At 38.0% G+C, this 18,920-nt stretch overlaps 1 protein-coding gene across 7 annotated transcripts in view; it reads left to right on the plus strand.

The window, feature by feature from the left end:
- Positions 1-18,920, plus strand: part of abr (ABR activator of RhoGEF and GTPase) — a 148,770-nt gene that overhangs the window by 53,752 nt on the left and 76,098 nt on the right. For all 7 annotated transcript variants that reach the window (XM_057821264.1, XM_057821265.1, XM_057821268.1 and 4 more), the window contains 8 exons: positions 2,025-2,077; positions 5,048-5,188; positions 8,300-8,421; positions 8,587-8,755; positions 11,922-12,041; positions 12,187-12,262; positions 12,355-12,459; positions 14,919-14,993. In XM_057821264.1, the coding sequence (XP_057677247.1) occupies positions 2,025-2,077; positions 5,048-5,188; positions 8,300-8,421; positions 8,587-8,755; positions 11,922-12,041; positions 12,187-12,262; positions 12,355-12,459; positions 14,919-14,993 (861 nt within the window). The remainder of the gene's footprint in view (positions 1-2,024; positions 2,078-5,047; positions 5,189-8,299; positions 8,422-8,586; positions 8,756-11,921; positions 12,042-12,186; positions 12,263-12,354; positions 12,460-14,918; positions 14,994-18,920) is intronic.

Consider the following 18,920-nt stretch of genomic DNA (forward strand, 5'->3'; position numbering starts at 1 on the left):
TTTGTTTATAGAGAAACCGCACTGGACTGTAAGCCGCAGCTGTCCTCACTGTATTATGGGATATTTTTACCAAAAGATATTAACCAGAAGACCATTAACCAGAAACTTTATTTGATAGCGGCAGTCTTATGATGCCGCTGTCAAATAAAGTGTTGCATTTTAACCCAAATAAATCAACAAATAAACCGCATTGGACTATAAACCGCAGGATTCAAAATGAGGGAAAGAAGTAGCGTCTTATAAGTCCGAAAATTGAAAATTGTATTTGCATAGTTGTTGTATCACCATGTCCCCTTGCTGCTTTTTACCTTCTTCTCAATGTCTTTTCCTTGCCGTCCCTCCCGCATGGCCCTTGGAACTCCATGTTGTGCCAATTCTTAAAGGCCATCTACTGGACTGTCTCAGAAAATTAGAATACACAATATTCTAATTTTCTGAGACAGTCCTGTATATTGTTCTATGTAAAGGACGTCAGCCAAGGTCGGCCCCCCACATTTTTACCACGCCAAATCTGGTCCCCTTTGCAAAAAGTTTGGACACCCCTGCTTTAAATGGTGGATTAATGTACAGGACTGTCTCAGAAAATTAGAATATTGTGTATTCTAATTTTCTGAGACAGTCCAGTATATTTCCATCCCTCACTTTGTATTACAGATGTTGAGAAAGGTGCAGTAAAATCGTTAATAATTCTACTATTTCAGATGTTTGCTAGTGTGATCATCATGCTGCATCTATAAAATATGATATATAAAAAAAACGAGGTTCAGCTCTATGCATTTGGGGGAACTGATACCATGTCATTTGGCAAAAAGTTGTTTTAATGTACTAAATTATGTTTGATATTGTCACAAGGTTGTCATCTTGTAACCCTTTGGTGCTAAAGGACTATGTTGAAGCTAATGGAGGAGCTTTATTAGGCAAAATTAATGCTTCGTTTTCCCCCATCCTGGGATATACAGTAAATATAGAGGCAATTATAAACCTTACTTTAGGGTCAGCAGTTACTTGTTTTTTGTTTATTTGTGGCTTGCGTCCCTGGAGGTTACCTGAGTCTAAAGTCTCAGACATGTCGTTGTACTTGAGGTGACTGCAAATCTTGACTCACTGACAGTGCACAGACCTTTGAAGGAGACTGCCCGCTGACTGTCCTGAGGGTTGTGGATCTTCAAAGATCATCAGAAAGGCATTTTGAAAAGAAAAAAAAATCTCCTGCCTTGTACTGGATATGTGTGTGCTTTGCCTAAATGCGGCTGTAAGATACATCTGTATATGCATTCGCATGTACATTTGAACTCATTGGTTGCCACTGATGGTGTAAGATGTCCTCTCCATTTGAAGTGGGCTGCTACCCTTCCAATTAAAATGGATTGGATGTCTACCAGTGAGGAACTTTTCACAGCAGAAAGATGAAAAGAGCCACATTATTAGACAACTATCACCATCAATGGCAGTGAAAGACTTAAATATAGCAAAAGGTTGGAACTTCAGCTTCCATGTTTTCAGTATCCTTAAGATTTGGTTTGCTTTGAAATGACCGTTTCATTTCTGCAAAACAACTGATATGCCTTTAAAACATATTGCCATGGACTTTCTACTTCCTTAAAGCTCATACCAATTAATAATTACATAATAAAAATGCAATAATCAACTAACAGGTTGGATTTGAAGTCTGCAGTGGTTGGCAGATTTTGTCATTTACATTTTCTTTGTATACATTTAGTTTTCTGCCCATCTTCATTTCAATGACTTTCTGTGTGAGTTTTTCCACTTCAAACTGCGATGTTTGTCAAAGCGGCTTCTCTTCACACGACCTTAACAGCAGAACTGATCTTGCGTCAGCCGCCAAAGTGTGTATCTCTTCCCCCTCACTCACCCCATTAGATGTGTTGATATCGCATAAATCTTTGAAATTGATTTCTTTCAAAGGTACAGGGTCAAGCGCATGTCTTGTTAAAGGACACTTGAGCGTGACGTTGGCTTGTTGATAAGTAGAATCTGACCTATGGCTTCTTCTCTCCATACAGCCCTTCTTTATAAACCCATTGACCGTGTGACAAGGAGCACCCTTGTTCTTCATGTGAGTACACTCTAGTTCACACCAAGACAGAATTTTTATTGCGAATCAGGAGTGTCCATGTTTGATTGATTGCCTATATCCAATTTTTTTGGAGTGTCTTTTTTATTTACGGTGCATCCGGAAAGCAGTCATAGATAGCACTTTACTTTTTCCTCATTTTATTATGGTACAACCTTGTTTTGTAATACAATGCATTCATTTCTTTCCTCCCTTCATATTGTAGAAGCAATAGGTAAAACTGACCAAAGATAATGAACAGAGGAGCATTCTTAAAAAAAAAAAAAAAGCAGACTTCTGCCTAAGCAACCAAATTCAAAGCATCGCTATTTGGTAGAGTGGGCACTCTTTTAAGTATGAAACAAGTGATCGGAAAATTCCTTTTCTGACCTCTATGACGTTTCACCTGATTACCCCGAAATTTAATCAACCCTTGCGGTTCATACTAGAAATATATCCTGCAAATTTGATAATAATCCCTTTATTTGTTTTTAAATTACAGTGGTTTGAAAAAGTATCTGAACCTTTTGGAATTTCTACATAAAATCACCATCAGATGTTATCTAATCTTTTGTCAAAATCACATTGATTTTGTCTGCTTTAACTAAAAACACCCAAATATTTATAGGTTTTTATATTTTAATGAGGATAGCATGCAAACAATGACAAAAGGGGGAAAAATAAGTAAGTGAACCCTCTGCCTAAGGACACCTAAAGAGCAATTGAAACAAATTTTTACCAAACATTTTAAGTCAGGTGCATGCCCAATCACTGATGAGTGGTTTAAAGATGCCCTGCCCACAATAAAACACACACCTGGTTAGAAATGTCTTGATGAGAAGCATTGTCTGATGTGCATCATGGCTCGGTCAAAAGAGCTTTCTGAAGACCTGCGATCAAGGATTGTTGATTTGTATAAAGCTGGGAAAGGATACAAACGCATCTCTAAAAGTCAATCAGCAGTCAGAGAAGTTGTCTACAAATGGAGAGAGTTTGGCACTGTTGCTTCTCTCCCAAGGAGTGGCCATCCACCAAAGATGACGCCAAGAGTTCAGCACAGCATACTCAGAGAGGTAAAAAAGAACCCTAGAGTGTCTGCTAAAGACTTACAGAAATCACTGGCACAGTCACAGAGGTTGCGCTAGACTTTTTCGTTGTCTGTCATATTGACTGACAGGGTCATAAAAATGTGGTCATAATCTATTTTTACCCGTCACTTGAATTTTAAAAATGATAATAATGACATATTCAATAGTATTTAGTTTTCATTCATTTTTAATTAATATTCTGTCCGAACAAGCTTAACAGAGAATCCACACCGTGCCATCACACATCAAGCAGATGAATATGTAACTTTTTCTCCGCAGTGACAAAAACAGCTGACTGTGGCCCCAGTCGGTAGGCTACATATGGAACAATGAAATTAATAGTTCACCTGCTGTGGCCTGAACGCAGTCTCACACCTACCTCCTTGCTGCCGCTTGCTCGCTCAGTAGTTGCTGAGGGCTGATTGCTTGTTTGTCCTTCATCCTCCACTGCATCAGTCCCTCTTTTTGAAGCTTTTTGAAGAAACTTCGGACACTCAGTTGCTTTGACATTTTTCCGAGTAAGGCCAATGACGTCATGCATCAAGAGAGACAATAGCTTTGAGCGCCTTGAAAGGTGGAAAAGCGCTATATAAGTATAACACCAACACCAACCAATAGCTAATTAATATGCTCACTCGCCACCCTTTGGTCTGGGGTGTGAATTGCAACCTGTCAAAATGACAGATGGACTTTAAAAAAACGGTCAACGACAGAAAATATTCGGTTAACGCGACCCCTGCACAGTCCAATATCGCTGTGCACACATCAACTATATGTAGAACTTTGGCCAAGCATGGTGTTCATGAGAGGACTCCTCGTAGGAAGCCACCGCTGTCTAAAAAAACATTATTGCTCGTTTAATGTTCGCAAACGGGACTTGGACACTCCTCAGAAGTTTTGGCAAAATATTTTGTGGACTGATGAAACCAAAGTTGAATTGTTTGGGAGTAACGCACAACGTCATGTATGGAGGAAAAATGGAACAGCTCACCAACATCAACACCTCATTCCCACCCATTAAATGTGATGGTTCACGTACTTATTTTTCCCCCTTCGGTCATTGTTTTCATACTACCCTCATTGAAATATAAAAACCTATAAATGTGTGGGTAGTTTCAGTTAAGGCAGGCACTGTTTTTGTATCTGTGTAATTTTGACAAAGATCAGATCACATCTGATGGTGATTTTATGCAGAAATGTGAGAAATTCCAAAAGTTTCAGATACTTTTTCATGCCACTGTATCTTGAACACAAGCACACAGACATATGGGTTCTTGGGTTTCACATACTGACTTGGGTAAAAAAAAAAAAAAAAAAATGGTACCAAAGTTGCATCGGTACAATAATTATTGAGTTTTTTTTCTCTCATTACGTTGGCATAGCAATTATTTTGAATTGTTACAATTGAGAGCCGAACATCTGCGTTGGATGCCCGTTCACGGACTCCTATCTAATGTTTTGATTTTAAATAAAGTAGCCTGGCTAGTCTTTCTATCTCTTCTCTCCCTCTTGTCTCTAAAGTTTAGTTGTTCAGATTTTTTGAAAGACATCAGACTGCCCCAATACTTGCAAATCCACTGCTCGTTTCTCCAGGTGCCATTTTTCTGTCATTCAGCCAAACCAGAAAACATGCTGGCAGCATCCAATTAGAAGCTAGACAGCTGATCAGTATTCTGTGGGCTACTTCTTTCACCCTTATGTACTGATAAAATCAGCTTTAACAGCAGCAAGGAAATCACTTGTCCTGAGATTACTCTCATTTTGATTAGAATGGCTGTGTTTTGTTTTCATGAAGCAATACAAGCTGAAGGTCAAAAGCCGAATAGGTCATTTTTGATGAAGTCATCTGTATGCAGCTCTCTAACCTTTGGTGTATGCACTGCAGGACTTGCTTAAACACACGCCAAAGGACCATCCAGACTTCCCTCTCCTGCAGGATGCTCTGCGGATATCTCAGAATTTCCTCTCCTCTATCAACGAGGAGATTGACCCTCGAAGGACAGCTGTCACAACACCTAAAGGAGAGGTATGTTTGTCCCTTTGTACGTGTTCAAAAGCACTTTGACTTTAACTATTTTCTCTATACAATTGTAACCATCATATTACTTTGCTAGTAAGACTGCGGGTGTCTATAATTTAGTAGTTGATTACTCTATCAACTAGTTAGTTTGAATAATCGAATTAAGAACATTTAACGCGTTGCAGAATAAATTTTAGGAGATGTAAAACAAAGGCCTGCTGAGATTAGACTTTCAAAAGAGCATTAATTAATTGTGAATACAAAATAAAATTCCCGAGTTTTTCCTCAAACTACGCAGTATTGTACTTTCATTAAAAAAAAAAAAAACCTGAGCTTAGCCTCAGTCGGTATAAAAAAGAAATAAATGACGGTCTAATTAAACAAGAAAATAACTGGCTAACTTCCATAGCAAAAGTCTGCTAGCTTAAATGCTATAAAATGCTAACTTTTTTTTTACAGTGCTCTTAGCAAATTGTTCAAACATATATTCAACATTAAACGGCTAAGCATACCTATAAACTAAATTACGAATTGATAAAAAAATTTTTTTTAGCGCAAACAAAAACTTACCTTATGTTGGTGTTAAATAAGTTATGTAATATTCTCTGTTGCCACTAGAGGTCAGTGTATCCACCCAAATCAATAAAACTAAATGCAAACACTTTCAAAACAAACCGTTACTATGCCACCCTAATTAAACGAAATACTCGAGGCAGCAAAATTTGATAAAAATTTTTTTTCTTATTGAAACACTCGAGTTAATCGATTAAGTGTTGCAGCACTATTTGCGAGTGTTTTTAAGTTTGCTTTACCTGTCAACAGAGTTGTTTTTGGCAGCACTTTTAATTTTCATCTTTTGGACGATAATTCTTATTTTTTTCTTAGTCATATAATAGTCCAACTATTCGAATGAACATTGACAGATGAACACATATTATAGCATCTACAAATCTTTTGGTGATAATACACACTCAGCAGGAAAACTGGAAATTATTTTCAATAAATTATACCCACCTGGACGCCATGAACTGTATATATAAAAAACTCATTTGCTCCCAAAAACGTATAAATACGTTTTATTTTTAATTGCTTCAGTGTCCCAATAACGTATTTATGAGTCTTTTGCATTTTTTTTTTACAAGAGGCATCAATAGGTTCCGATCTAGCTAAATATAATGCACAAAGCTCAATACCCATTTTAAAGCAATAAAATTGGTCACCGGAGGTCAGTAGCGCATTTGGTAAGAACTCAGCTCGGGCCAAGAAAGGAAGTGAAGAAAAATAGACAGGAAACGGAAGTTAAAGGGATCTTGTGAAGACGTGTGAGAATTTGAGAAAAATGTGGAGAACGATCGGGGAAAAAAAGGCAAATGACACTGGAGGAGTGTTTTGAAAAGAAAACGAAACCATCGTCAAAGAAGGATTCCAAAAAATCTATCTTGAGGAGACAGACAGTGACGTCCCAATTGCTTCAGGTTCCATACGCGTTCTGCGGCGCTCACGTTGCATTACTCCTTAGCCCGAGGTTGAAACCAACGATGAAGATGATGAAAAAAGTGAGACCCATCCTGATCCGGACTCATCAGATTAGCCACGGGAGCAGCCGAGAGCCTTCCCCGTTGTTATGTGCGCAAATAGTTCAACATTTCAATAGTTTAGTTATGTGTAAATAAATTGTTACTTTGCGATCAAAAGCTCTATTTGTCATGTTGTTATCTTATTTTCTAAAAGGAAAACCTTATTCAGAGGTTAGGGATGTAACTAAAGCAAAAAATAGCTTTGTATAAATCAAAGTTATGTTTGAAATGTATGCTTTCACAAAAAGCTCAATTGCACCATTTTTTTTTCATCAGAAATTGGAAAATTGCTCAAATTAAGCTATTTTCTAATGCTGATTTCTAAAGAATGGAAAAAGACATGAACTATTTTTTTTCTGCTGAAAGAAGAGAGTCTAATCTTTCTTTTGGTGGGTTCCATATTTATATAGCAATAGAACAGAATTTTCTGTGGGCCTTGCAAAATCAGTCAAAATCCAGTAAAACTGCCGGGAGCAAAGGGCCTTGCTCCAGCGAAAATGGCTAGGAGTGAATGAGTTAAGAGGATGCTCGCCGTTAGCATAAGCCTAATGCTAAGCTAATGCTAAGAGTTACATTTACTGTGTGCTCATCCCTCAGCAGAGTCAGCACAGACCTTTAATGCCTAAAGCAGCAATGCATATTCTCCCTAGCCAAGAAAACAAATCTTACCGTGTGTGCAAAGACGACACACTGGTAAGTCAGGAAGGGTGGGGGGGCGAAGCATGTCAAGAGTGGCACAACCAAACACTGCTACGAGTGTGTATCACTCTTAAAAGAAAACATGAGTGAGTGATGAGGCAAAAATACATTTAGGGGCTGTTTACACAACAACGGTAACTTGGGAAATTAGGGTAATTGGGGTGCTGTAATTGCAAACATTTGAAAACTCCTTCCGCAGTGCAAATCTTTAAGACGCTTCACTTTGTCGTCGCAGTCCAAATGGTTAAAAAACTCAAAACTGAGTGCCCTGAATGCAGTTTTGCTTCATTGTGTGCACTCAGATTTCCCCACAAAGTACTTTGTTGTTACAAAGTAACAACAAAACACCAGTTTTTTTCTTCAGTTTCCGTCAAAACGTTGGCCGCCATTGACGACGATAGACATCCAATCCATATGAAGTCCGTTTCAAATGGTTTGGATGTCTTCTAATGATAGTCATTTCAATTCACAGCCGAACGATAAAAATAGCCGAATCTTTGGATGTCGATCACTGTCAATGGCAGCTGATGAGTTAAACTATGAGTGATTTCTAAACATGACTGCAAAGTAGCTAAAAGCGCCTTACACTTTAGATGCATGCTATTATTTCCGTGCCTTGTTTAATATAAAACATGCCATCTAAGGACAGCATGCAATACATTAATAATATATATATGGATGCTGTAGAAGCATAATTTATTCCTTTTCATGCTGTTGCAACATAACACCAGGGCATATCAAAGATTCACAAGTAAAGTAATGAAACTGTATCCCAGAAAAGCTTCTTTTTTTTTTTTTAAAGACCTTGTGTAAATGTCATGTTTTATCACAATTTGCTCAGGCTCGTCAACTAGTGAAGGATGGTTTCCTGGTGGAGGTGTCAGAAAGTTCCAGGAAGCTACGACATGTTTTCCTCTTTACCGACCTGCTGCTCTGTGCCAAAATGAAGAAGACCTCCGCAGGGTGAGCTTCCATTTTTAAATAGTGTTAAATGATCTCATGCAAATTACATAACACACATAAATAAATGCTAATAAAGTACTTATATGACTACAGGTTAGAGTTTTTGTGAAAGGTGAATTTTCAGATGTTGGGACTAAATTCTTGATTTCCATTGTTCCTCTCCAGTCGTCACCAGCAGTATGAGTGCAAGTGGTACATCCCTCTTGCAGACTTGACTTTCCAGACACTGGATGAGTCTGATTCTTGCCATAGTATTCAAGTTCTACCGGAACACGAGATTGAAGAAATGAAAATCAAGATATCGCTTTTAAAGAGTGAGATACAGAAAGAAAAGGTAGGTTTTGATCACTATTATTTGCTGTTAATTGTATTTCCAGAAATTGGTTACAAAGACACTCTCTGTTTTATCAAAGAATTCATTCAGTGGGGTTAGTCCTGCTCGCCTGGTGCAAAAGTCTCCCACTCATGGTGCAAAGAGCCACCAAGCCTATTTCTAGGCAAAGAAGTTTGCATCTGATAGAACGCTGACTGACTCACAGCTTCCTGGGAAGGATGTGTGTATTCATGTTCTTTTGGTCCAAGTAGAATAAATAACATAATTAGCACATGAATTTCAGGCTTTCGCACACAGGCGTTCCTTCAAAAGCGGAAAAGACCAAGCTGATAAGAACTGATGTTTTTGAGTCTGACATTAGCTTGGCTAACAGCTACCAAAATTGAACAATCCGATTAAATGAGGCCGTTTAACACAAAAATAACAACAACAACAACAAAAAATCTTGAAAAAATGTGCGTTTGTGAAAAAATATACATTTTGTGCTGGTCCTGACTCCTTACTTAATTCACCAACGAAACTAAGGGTTGTTGCGAGGATGTTCCAAACATGTGTTGTTGTTAAGCACTGCATCTCCTTCAGCATCACAATATATAATTCACTCATATTAGTGACAGCTACAAGAAATAAGTGAAGTTCCTTCCAGGTAGCCATAATAATAAGCGTGGAGAACTGATGAGAATTTTATTCATTTTATGTTTGATGTCTGTTGAGGTAATCGTACACTGAAATCTTTTCAAATTGAGACAAATATTATGTGATTAAGATTAATTATGAAGCCTGTAATTAGTTATAGATTTTAATTGACTCCCACACCTAGTATTATTTTCTATCAAGGGCGTAGGTTTGGTCTCAACATTGGTAGGGGCAATATAACCATAACCCGAATGTACACTTTTTGCTGGGGACGGGACATTAATAACACCAAACAAATTGGGTGAACGGGGGTCAGGGCTACATATCTCACACATATGAACCTCATTAATTGATAGGCTGAATGAGCAATGTAAAATTAGGGCTGTCAAAATTATCGCGTTAACGGATGGTAATTAAGTTTTTTAATTAATCACATTAAAATATTTGATGGAATTAACGCACATGCCCCGCTCAAACAGATTAAAATGACAGTACAGTGTAATGCCCGCTTGTTACTTGTTTTTTGGTGTTTGGTGCCCTCTGGTGGCGTTTGGGTCCAACTGATTTTATGGGTTAGTACCATGAGTGAGCATGGTGTAATTATTGACATCAACAATGGTGAGCTACTAGTTTATTTTTTGATGGAAAATTTTACCAATTTTAATACAAGGAAAACATTAAGTGGGGTTTTAATATAAAATTTCTATAACTTGTACTAACATTTATCTTTTAAGAACTACAAGTCTTTCTATCCATGGATCACTTTAAGAGAATGTTCATGTTAATGCCATCTTGTTGATTTATTGTTATAATAAACAAATACAGTACTTATGTACAGTATGTTGAATGTATATATCCGTCTTGTGTCTTATCTTTCCATTCCAACAATAATTTACAGAAAAATATGGCATATTTTATAGATGGTTTGAATTGTGATTAATTACGATTAATTAATTTTTAAGCTGTAATTAACGATAAAAAAAAAACGATTAAAATTTTTAATCGTTTGACAGCCCTATGTAAAATAAATGTGTATTGACTTATATTAACTTTTACATGTATTGGTTCAGGTGATTCAAACCTTTGCTTTCAAAAACTACTATAGATACATTTTGAAAACTTCCAGAATGAAACCCTGGATTTTATTAGCCAAATGAAATTGCAATATTTGAACATACAGTATTGGTACCCCTGCAATTCAGTCAGGTAATGCTCTATTTCTCCCAGAAAATGATTGCAATTACAAATGATTTGGTAGTAATCTCTTCATTTATTTTGCTTGCAATGAAAAAACATCATCAAAGAGAATGAAAAAAAAAAATCATTATCATTTTACACAAAACTCCCCGGTAATGGGCCGGACAAAAGTATTTGCATTCTCAGCCTAATACTTGGTACCATAACCTTTAGACAAAATAACTGCGAACAACCGCTTCCGGTATCCATCAGTGAGTTTCTTACAATGCTCTGCTGGAATTTTAGACCATTCTTCTTTGGCCAACTGCTCCAGGTCTCTGAGATTTGAAGGGTGTCTTCTCCAAACTGCAATTCTCAGATCTTTCCACAGGTGTTCTGTGGGATTCAGGTCTGGACTCATTACTGGCCACTTTAGAAGTCTCCAGTGCTTTCTCTCCAAACCATTTTCTAGTGCTTTTTGAAGTGTGTTTTGGGTCATTGTCCTGCTGGAAGACCCATGACCTCTGAGGGAGACCCAGCTTTCTCACACTGGGCCCTGCATTATGCTGCAAAATTTGTTGGTAGTCTACAGACTTCATAATCCCATGTACACGGTCAAGCAGTCCAGTGCCAGAGGTAGCAAAACAACCCCAAAACATCAGGGAACCTCCACCATGTTTGACTGTGGGACCGTGTTCTTTTCTTTGAAGGTCTATTTTTTCCCTGTAAACTCTATGTTGATGCCTTTTCCCAAAAAGCACTACTTTTGTCTCATCTGACCAGAGAACATTCTTGCAAAACATTTTTGGATTTCTCAGGTGAGTTTTGGCAAATTCCAGCCTGGCTTTTTTATGTCTGTGTGGGGTCTTCCTGGGTATCCTACCATCGAGTCCCTTTTCATCCAGACGCCGACGGGTAGTATGGGTTTGACACTGTTGTACCCTCGGACTGCAGGACAGCTTGAACTTGTTTGGATGTTAGTCGAGTTTCTTTATCTACCATCCGTACAATCTTTCGTTGAAATTTGAAAAGTGTAAAGCCATGGGCTTTACACTTATTGATGACACTGCGCTTTCTTTCTAGGGTAAAAGATGACTACCTTTCCCATTGCTGTTGTTTGAAAGATGAAGTTTACTCCTTCAACCATCATCTCAATGATTGATAAAAAATAAAATGGAGCCTGGTTAGCAACAATTAATAGACGATGCGCATCTCCAACTGACTTTATTATTTGGTTTGGTTTTCCCTAATAGCGATTACTTATTTTCACTGGCTATTTTTACCGTATATACTGTATGTGTTTATTCTTCGCGTACGAGAGTCAAAAAATGTGCTTATGATGATGTGATTTTAGAAAGCACCAAAAGGTCAGAACCGCGTCGAGCGACTGAGGAAGAAGATGAACGAACAAGAATCTTGGCTGTTGCTTCACTCCCCCACAATTCCTTTCCGCCTTCACAACAAACATGGCAAGGTAATCCTGTCTGCTTCCCTGCCACTCATATCAAAATTTCTGCAGTGCTCTAGTCCCACCACTAGGTAGAGACACATGTCAAGATGTTACAAACCTGTGCCTTTTAGAATGGTTTTGAGGACTTTGTGGTGCTTCTTTCATGCAGAGTTACCTATTCCTCCTCTCCTCTGATTATGAGAGGTCAGAATGGCGGGAAAGCATCCAGAAGCTCCAGAAGAAAGGTAATACCAATTCAAATATAAATGATGGTTCCCTTTGACAAAAAATAGGGCATTCCTTGACTTACAGCACTGTATATTTTGTATGTTTTCAGACCTTCAAGCGTGTGTACTAAGCTCGGTAGAGTTGCAGGTCCTCACAAGCTCTTGTTTCAAACTCCGAACTGTCCACAGCATTCCTGTCACGAGTAATAAAGATGGTAAGGCGCTTCAATATTTGAATGGATTCTCACTTTTTAAGATCTACCTCATCTACACTTCTGCTTTAACCCTTTATAGGGCACTTGTTTAACTCATTGGCTGCCATTGATGACTCTAGACGTCCAATCCATTTTGACTGGGAGGAACATTGTTTGAACGTTCGTTCATTTGGATTGGACCACTAGCGCCCATCAGTGGCAGCCAATAAGTTATAAACAGTCATAAACATACTGTCTTTCTGTTTGCATTCATTTCAATTTTATGAATTTAGTTTTTATCAACATTACCTTAAAGGCATACACGGATAGAAAGGCTTGTAGTTCTTAAAAGATAAACGTTATGATGAGTTTAAATGTTAAATGTTATAGTTTAGTATGATATTGAAACCCCCTTGATGTTTTCGTTTTTATGCAATTTGTAAAATTAGTTTAACTAGTAGGTCGCCATTGTTGTTGGCGTCGCAGGGCGGTGACATCACATGGTTACGCTGCAAAGCTTCCAGACTATGACTCTAGCGACATAAACATGTCATCTCTTCAACCCTTTCAATTAGAACCCGAGTGGAACAATCATGAGTCTGAGAGCACTGTCGATATATCCCAAAACGAGCAGCAAAAGCAAAATGAACAGAAAAGACTAGATGAGACGACGAGACAAGAGTAGGAAAAAAAAAAAACGGTGTCCTGCCAAAATGCGCTACACCGGCGAAACGTCTTACAAGGGGCGAATTTGAAAATACCACTGTGTGCTTTCAGCTTGTTTTGTTTAGATGCGTATCACCAGAACATACTAAAGATGCCTCAAGAAAAAACTTATGGTAAACGGTAGTAATATCAAATAAGGGTGGTTTAAATATGCTACACGTCGTTGGACGTTGACGTTGTTGGACGTCTCACCGCGTAGAAGCAATTGGAGTAATGCAGCGAGGCGTCCTACACAATGCTCAGTGTACTTGGGCAAGCATCCGGACGCATGCGCACATTAATTAAAAGCGGCGAGTACTCACAATTTTTGTTTTTATTGAGTTTTTTATTACCTGTTAATTGCCTCAAAAATACTTTTTGCGTGTATTTCCCTCTCATATTTTTAACCATTGTTTTCTTGTGGTAGCTTTAATGCAGAGTGTTGATCATTTGACCACATTAGTCACGTAGGGTATTTACGTAAACCGTCCGTATTTGATAAAACCACATTTAAATATTTTTTAAGGCATTTTTAGTACGTTCTGGCAGTATGCATCTAAACAAAACAAGTTGAAAGCACACAGTAGTATTTTAGGTGTCAAATTTGCCATTTGTAGACGTTTCGCCGATGTAGGACATTTTGGCAGAACACAGGTAGTGTTAGTCTAGTGACAGTGACAATTTACGTCATCACCCCGAGCCTGTATTGTGCACATAAAACATGGTGCCCTCCGTAAGTCAAAACTTGTACTAAATATTATAGATTTTTAAATCAATAGTAATATTTTATGTGTTTCTAGTAAGATATTTTAGTAAAAGAGAACAATTGTGGCTTATTCGAGCCTATAAGTCTTTGTAAGGCATGTAGGCTTATTAGAGCTGATAAGTCAGAGGTTCCCTTTAATAATTAATGTAATTGTTTTAAATGTTATTTATTTAAAATAAAAAAAACAACAACAAAAAACAATAATACCCAAACTGTGATGTCCATGTACTGTATGTGGATGCCAGTTTTTTTTTTTTTTTTTTTTTTTTTTTAAATAAATGACTTAAAATAGTCACTTATCTTGGTCTAAAGTGATGAATTCCCTATCTGAAAACATGATTAAAAAGGGTGGTATAATATATTTTTCATCCAGCTTTTAGCATTCACAATATAGTGCAATGTGTTTTTGGTGGTGACATTCTGCTCTCAGTCTTTGTTTGTTTTCGCTACATAGTTCCACATTGTCGTGTTTTCAGAGGCACATCTCGACTACTCGACAGCAACATTCTTCACTGCCTCATATCTCAACCATCCGTATAGCTGAGCTTTATCTGGTAGAAACAATGCTGAGGCGCTGCAGATTGTCTGTTGACTTGATAAACTATCCGTTCATCTTTTTTCTCTCCTTGGCAATTCAAACACTGATCTCCTGATTGTTAAGCAGACATTTTTGACGGACAGATCGTTATATAACTAACATAGTGACACACGTGTCCACAATGACACGGCCGCGCAGTCACAGTAGGCGTTTAAATTGACACCAGCTGGCAAAGGAATGTTCTCATAATTAACGGAATGGATAACATAGCTGAGGCCCAGTTTAAGGCCAACACTGGAGCTCAGACATTGCCAGAGTTCTTTGATCCCATGACTGAAACATTGTTTGTCAATTTTCTTTAATGACTTGAGTTTAACACCACAGTCAGAGTTCCTAACATGTTCCACTTTATGCAGAAGAATACTTTGTCAGAATACTTTGTCAAAATCATTGCGATACTTTTATCCCCAGATGAAGAGACTCCAGGCTTGTACGGCTTTCTTCATGTGATTGTCCACTCTGCCAAAGGATTCAAGCAGTCAGCCAGTAAGTCTGTCAGCAAAATAACTTCAGTTCTACCCCACATTTGTTCACTCACAAGATGGGCATACTACTTACAACAGCTGCTGTGGAAAGCATGCTAACACACGAGCCCATCGATCACTCTGTTGTTGCTGTCCTCAACATTAGCTTTTGGATTTTTTTTTGTTTACAGACATCATGAGCAGTTAGATTCAGACACAGTTCAGAAAAATTCCATCAATAGTTTGTTAGTAGTTAATAGTCTGTTTTCGGTTTAACTCACTGGCTGCCATTGACCGGCCATCAGTGTTATTAATATCGGCGTTGGAGTATAACGGCGTTTCTAACGGCGTTATTTTTTTTTCAGTAATGAGTCATCTAATTAATTACTTTTCCCATCTTTGCAATGCCATTACTGTTACTGAGGATGTGAAGGGTTGCGTTACTACAATTTGGTTGAATGAACTGCAAGTTGTCTGATTTTGTCACAAATTCCTAGGCGAGAGTAGAGCGGGATGGGGGAGAAGGGAAGGGGTGGTGACGCCGTTGCAAACGCGACGATGATTGGCTTGGTGGTTCGGAGCATTAGCATGGCATTTACCTTCTCGTTAGCATTAGCATTTAGCGTGGCAAGCGTCATCTTAAACTTCCGGGCAAGTTTTTTTTTTTTTTTTTTACATACAGTTCGTGACGTCCAGGTGGGTACAATTCATTGAAAATAATGTACTGTTTTCCTGCTGAGTGTGCCTTATCATCACCCAAGTTGGCGTTGTCCTTGTAGATGCTACAATACAATATTTTTTTTGTTTTTTTATTACCAAAAATAGTCACTTGCCCTAAACTTTTCTTGAATGACGTTTCCATGAACCTTGTGTGATGTTTTTTAATCAAAACAACTAGAGCAAAGATGTGAGAGGCAGGAGATTCAGCGCCTCACCTGCCTTTTGAAAAATATATTTGCTGTTATTTTCGGACTATTAAGGCGCACCTGACTAAAAGGCGCGACCCACCAAATTTAACACGAAAAAAGTATTTGTTCATATATAAACCGCACTGGACTATAAGCTGCAGCTGTCCTCGATGTATCATAGGATATTTTCACCAGAAGATATGAACCGGTAACACTATAATTGACAGCGGCATCATAAGACTGTCATAAGACCAAATGAACCACCATGATGCTTTGAACGAATTGGCTGCAAAATTTCATTGCTTCCAAATACTTCATTTGGCCATCACTGCTCCCTTTGGGGAGACATTCAACCTCTGCTGCCACCTGCTGTCAACACTGTTGTCGTCCATCATGCCTCTTAGCATGCATTACAGCGGTACAGATGTAAATAACAATCCAAATTCATGTTCTGTGCTAATTTCTTCAGTTACTGTTCCAATTGTTTCTTTAATTGCTAGTTATGGTATGGTAACACTTTATTTGACAGTGGCTCCATAAGACTGTCATAAGACATAATTTTGACATGACACTGCCATGGGCATTAATTAATGCTTATGTCCGATGACATTTTGTGTCATTCGGCAAATTATCTCACTTTTGAATGGATGTAAAAGCCCTGAGCTGGACATAAATGTTATTTACATAATTCATAATGTCATTAATGCCCATGATAGTGTCATGTCATAACTATGAGGGTGTTATGGCAGTCTTATGATGCCACTGTCAAAGAAAGTGTTGCCTGACGATACACACAAGCCACGGTGTCACGGTTCAGTGAGGGTTCAGTACAACAGGAAAAACAAAATGGCTTTTTTTTTTGCCACAGCATTTGAAAGTTTGTATAACGTTACACTCTTACATAGGTGAAATACAAATTTTTTAAAAATCATTTAAAAAGTGTGACCTACATTTTTTTAAATGAAAAAATCAGTTCAATTCAATCAGTTAATATCTTGGTTATCTTTGATGTGAAAGATGTTATAGAATGTTTCATGTAATAACGTGTAGAACATGAAAAGTAATGTCAGTTACTTTACTTTACTTTACTTTAAAAGTTACTTTAAAAGTAAGAATAACAACACTTAAGGCGATACACGTCCGATCCATTTAGACTAGTCAGGGTACCCGCGGGTTATTAAAAGTATTTAAAAAATGCATTGAATTTAGTTTTCCATTATTAAAGGTATTAAAAGTATTAAATTAGCTGTTGTAAGTCTGGAATTTTTTCACCGTGGTCTTAATTTTCAAGAACATCTCAGTGCAACCTAAATTATATCCGTGACGGAGTTTTTTTTTTTTTTTTTTTTAAATCCATAACGAAGATGACGCATAGAATTTTTACGATGCACTGCACTACAAATCGAAATGCAACTCGTGCGTGCCAAACCACCACAACCGGCAAAACGGAGAATCCATCCACCTCTGCATCGGGAATGCGTCCGTTTGTCGGTGGAACGAAAACCCTGCAGGCAGAAGTATTGTGGATTCTGAACACCAAAACAGACCACCATTCATATGCTTCAAATGAGTCCATTGGTGATCTGTTTTGTTAATTACGTCATTTTGGTCGGCATTGGCTGTCACAATGTTGGTCATATTGCCTTTTGTTCCAGAGGGAGCGTTCCCGATGTCTTAACTGTCTTTTGTAACGAATTTTCAGTTGGCAGAAAAAAAATGCACATTTTCCTAATGTTTAAATAGTCTACATATTTTTCTCACTATTATAAATGCATTTACACAATGAAATAACGCTGGAAAAGTTTGTTAAACATAATGTTGCTCAAATCGTGTTTTTTTTCCGGAGGGAGCATTCCCGACTTCGTAACTGCAGCCAATTTAAGCTCATCAAGACTTTAAGATAGAGGTAAAATCGGGCCTAAAAAGTCCAGCCCGACCCGAACTGGTCCGCGGGTATGAAAGCCCGACCCGCGTTTTGTGTGATAGCATTTGTGACGATGTCTGCATAAAAGCCTGTCTTTCATAACGAATTCTCTGTTGGCAGACAAAAAACGCACATTTTCTTAATGTTTAAATAGACTACATATTTTTATGATCATTATAAATTTATTTACACAACGAAATAACGCTGGAAAAGTTTGTTAAATATAAATAAACAGACTCGCAGAGGGAAAGATTAAAAAGGGCGTATAGGCACGCTCTGGCTCTGCAATGACCATACAGTGCCTTCTTTTTTTGATCCAAATTATTTATTTTCTAACAAGTATTCCTTAGTTTATCATTCATACATCGTTAATATATAGTTATTTCAAAAAGTTAGCGAGAAAGAACCCTGGCCCGGCCCGACGTAATAATTGACATTTTAATTTTGGTCATGTTTTCAGTTTTAATTTAGCTGTTTCCAGCTTGCTATGTTTATAATTGCAATGTTTGTTCACTGCTTTTCCTCTTACTGCGAAGAGGGAGGAGCTGCCGCTATGATATTTAAGTCTTCAGCCATCTGCTTTGACCCGGGAATTTAACGCCTGCTTTCACGCACACTGCTTCCCATGTCAGTCGACATGGGAAATTGTTTTCACACACAACTGCTGCACGGTTAAAGCACTAATGTGAAGTAAGGTTGGCCAACCATGTTTTTGAATAATATCAATGGCTAAACAATTATAAGCATATTTTCATTATTTTTTTCAACGTAACCCTTCCAGATTGTTTGTTTAACCCATAGCAACGCCCCTGACAACGAAAATGCTTTTCTTCGGCAATCTTCGGAAATCTTCGGCAATTACGTCACACCGGGAAGTGCGAGAAAGTCCGCCATAGAAGAGTATTGTTTGTTGCATTGCTTCTCGGTAAGATGCCACGGCGGTGTGTGGTGATGTTTTGTTCTCACTCAAACGAAAAGTTGTATGAGTGGCCAAAGGATAGCAGGGCACGTAAATGGACATCTTTCGTTTGCACAAAGCGAATGAATTTCACGCCATCATCGAGTAGTGTTCTCTGCTGCAAACACTTCGAAGATGCTGCTTCCTTAACCGGTCTGC

Source organism: Corythoichthys intestinalis, chromosome 18 (assembly GCF_030265065.1).
Source record: "Corythoichthys intestinalis isolate RoL2023-P3 chromosome 18, ASM3026506v1, whole genome shotgun sequence".
Lineage (NCBI taxonomy): Eukaryota > Metazoa > Chordata > Actinopteri > Syngnathiformes > Syngnathidae > Corythoichthys > Corythoichthys intestinalis.